Below are 3,336 nucleotides of genomic sequence, written 5' to 3'. Positions count from 1 at the left end.
AGCGCCCTTGGATACCTAGCGCAAAAGAAGCGCCTGTTTCTCTTCTACAAGACCTATATAGTCATACCCCGTGACACCCCTCATTATTTTTCTCTAGAACTCCTGGAATAGGCCGACCCTACCCCCATTTTTTTGATATTTTTTTCGAATTTTGAGCTCTAGTTTCAGATTTTTGAACATAGCGCCCTTCGATACCTAGTGCAAAAGAAGCGCTGGTTTCTCCTTTACAAGACCTATATAGTCATTCCCCGTGACACCCCTCATTATTTTTCTCTAGAAGTCCTAGAATAGGCCGACCCCCCTATTTCTTTGACATTTTTTTCAAATTTTGAGCTCTAGTTTCAGATTTTTGAACATAGCGCCCTTCGATACCTAGTGCAAAAGAAGCGCCTGTTTCTCTTCTACAAGACCTATATAGTCATACCCCGTGACACCCCTCATTATTTTTCTCTAGAAGTCCTAGAATAGGCCGACCCCCCTAATTTTTTGACATTTTTTTCAAATTTTGAGCTCTAGTTTCAGATTTTTGAACATAGCGCCCTTCGATACCTAGTGCAAAAGAAGCGCCGGTTTCTCCTTTACAAGACCTATATAGTCATACCCCGTGACACCCCTCATTATTTTTCTCTAGAAGTCCTAGAATAGGCCGACCCCCCCCCAATTTTTGACATTTTTTTCAAATTTTGAGCTCTAGTTTCAGATTTTTGAACATAGCGCCCTTCGATACCTAGCGCACAAGAAGCGCCTGTTTCTCCTCTACAAGACCTATATAGTCATTCCCCGTGACACCCCTCATTATTTCTCTCTAAAAGCCCTGGAATAGGCCGACCCTCCTAATTTTTTGACATTTTTTTCAAATTTTGAGCTCTAGATTAAACAATGACATAAAAGGTGCTATATTTTACAGGGTAGGACTACTTTTACATACGTTCTAAATTGAAGAGGGTGCATAGGTGGCCCTACACCTACAAATAATCCGTTGATAGATGCATAGTTATTGTGGTACTGAATATTAGCCTAAAAAGTTATGCGACTTGTTAAATCAATAGATGGATAAAAACCATTTCAAAATTGAGTTTAAATTGCTATATTTTAACTGATTTTCTGCCTTTTTAAATATTTTTTTATTTAACGGCCGTTGTTGTCTTATTCTGTTTTTTGGTTTCTCGATATATCGCCTTATTGTTCGCTGGCTTATTGTTCGCTAGCTATTGTTCGCTAGCTTCTGCCTGGTGTTGGAAAGTCAATTAAATAAAATGCTTGCTTTCTGCTCTTTTCTCGGGTTGTTGTCTCTTTTGCACATTTCATTTTTATTTCTAATGCATTGAGTAAAAAAAGTCATTGGTAACATTTTAACGGTTAACGGCTACATCTAATAAAGTATAAGCACTCTCATACATTCTTCTTTATAAGACACTTTATGAAAATGATCAGATATTTATACATGTACATCAATTTATTTCACAAGAATGATAGTTGGTCCAAAACTGAATGTATTTAACAGCATCGAGTAAAAATCCTTCACACGTTACTTTGAATTACCAAAATTAAGTTGAAGCGTGATGTTGATATTATTGCCATGCACTTGAAAGGTAGACGGTGCACTGTTAATTTGTAGTTCTGAACGGGGTTTCTTTTGTTCTGATGGCTTACTGTTGATTGTCTGGTTGGCCTTTCGTTTCATTTCGGTATTTGTTCTTTTATATTCGCGAACTGCATTACTTTTGTGGCCTGTTATCTCAGATATTAGCTGCTCGTCCTGACCATCTTCATATAACCTAGTAGCAGCCGTGGCACGAAGCGAGTGGTTGGATCTGAATCCCTTCAGTCCAGCTTCTTTGCATAACCTTGCAATCGTTGCTGTCAGCATATTTATACCCACGGGCATAGCAGCAAACCAAACTTGACCAGTCGGTTTTGATAAGGGTTTCAAGTAAAAGGCATGTTTTGGTTTTTTTTTTCTGGGCTGAAAAATACAAAACACTTAATAATATGTTTGGAATGAATTCTAAGAACTTACTAAGCCTCCCCCTTTCTCGTTTTTTTTTTTATTTACTTGTATATGCCTATCCCGTCAGTGGTTGTTGTTGATTGATGTCTGTTTTATTCTTTTCTAAAATTGTTTTGTAATAAATAAGGACTTTAGTTTACTTAATTGAATTTTATCATAAATTTTCATGCCTGTGCATTTTATGGCCAACTATAAACAGGAAAGGAATTCTTGTTCTGAATGATAAACAATTTTTTAATCACGTACATCAACTTTATTTGATCTTTGACGGATAATTGTGTCATTGGCAATTATCTGCGTTATACCACATTTCCTTATTCATATTGTTTAGGTAATATTTTAAGGTAAATTTTCGACATAAAAAAAAGGTATACTGGCAAATAAACCCTTGTCGCTATAGAAAACTTACCAATGAGATATGTAGTCTCTATAAAATTTAACAATACATCTCTCGGGATTTTCTTTGTTCTCATACGCAAAAACTACTTTTTGTTTGCACTTTCTAGATTTTAACCCGCCTTGGTTAGATTTAAAAACATCCTCTCTGTAAACCAGGTAGGAATCACCATTGGTGTCTGTGTGTTCTGATATTTGACTATTTTCAATTTGTAGATCTCGATGCTCCTTTCCAGCACGAAGTGCGAAATTTAGGCCAAATAAATAAATAGTAGTATCAAGAAGTTTCTGCGGTGTACTATTTCCTAAAATTCCTGTCTCCCATAGTATATTTTCTTCATCATAAGAAATTTCCTGTGCTTTTTTCTTATGTGTTCCTAACCCAGCTTTTGCTCGTTCTTTCATCGTGTGATCAAGTGTGTTCTTAATTTGGATAAAACAATCTTCGTTTAAAAACTTGACATATTTCCCCTTTCCTTCTAAATACAACTGTAGGTTTATCAAAATTTCATAAAGGGTTTGACCGGGATATTCCTCTCCATTTTCTTTTTTTATCTCACATATGAACCTAGAGAGAGCAAAACACAATTGGTCCTTTGTCATGACTTCTAGCAATGTCTAGCTCTGACGAAATAATACTTATGTTAAGACGGAGATCAGCAACGGCTATTGCATTTCTTTGGGTTTTCCAGGTGTTGAACAGGTTAAATGCCCATTTAATTTTCTTTTTAGTACTGTCAGCTAAACTGGAAAAAAAAAGAATTTTTGATGTGAAATTTTTATCTTATGAGGTATTTTTATCATTGTACAGTTCATATCATACAATTGATATTCGGATTTCAATTTGAAGGGGTGGTGCATTTCTTTTTTGTATGGTATAATATACTAGCTGACAAAAGAAACAAGACACAAGACACAAATTTAAACCC

The 3,336-nt window shown here is 35.7% G+C and overlaps 1 protein-coding gene across 1 annotated transcript; it reads right to left on the bottom strand.

Annotated features, from left to right (window-relative positions):
- Positions 1-1,528: 1,528 nt before the first annotated feature.
- On the bottom strand, positions 1,529-2,812 carry LOC139492578 (uncharacterized protein KIAA1958-like). The gene is made up of 2 exons (XM_071280732.1): positions 2,498-2,812; positions 1,529-1,966 (listed from the first exon to the last, which is right to left on the bottom strand). The coding sequence occupies exons 1-2, from the start codon at positions 2,810-2,812 to the stop codon at positions 1,529-1,531; spliced, it is 753 nt and encodes a 250-aa protein (XP_071136833.1).
- Positions 2,813-3,336: the final 524 nt, after the last annotated feature.

The sequence above is a fragment of the Mytilus edulis genome, chromosome 10 (assembly GCF_963676685.1).
Source record: "Mytilus edulis chromosome 10, xbMytEdul2.2, whole genome shotgun sequence".
NCBI classification, from domain to species: Eukaryota; Metazoa; Mollusca; class Bivalvia; order Mytilida; family Mytilidae; genus Mytilus; species Mytilus edulis.
Note: the sequence above shows the minus strand (reverse complement) of the source record. Positions and strands in the feature narration are given on the sequence as shown.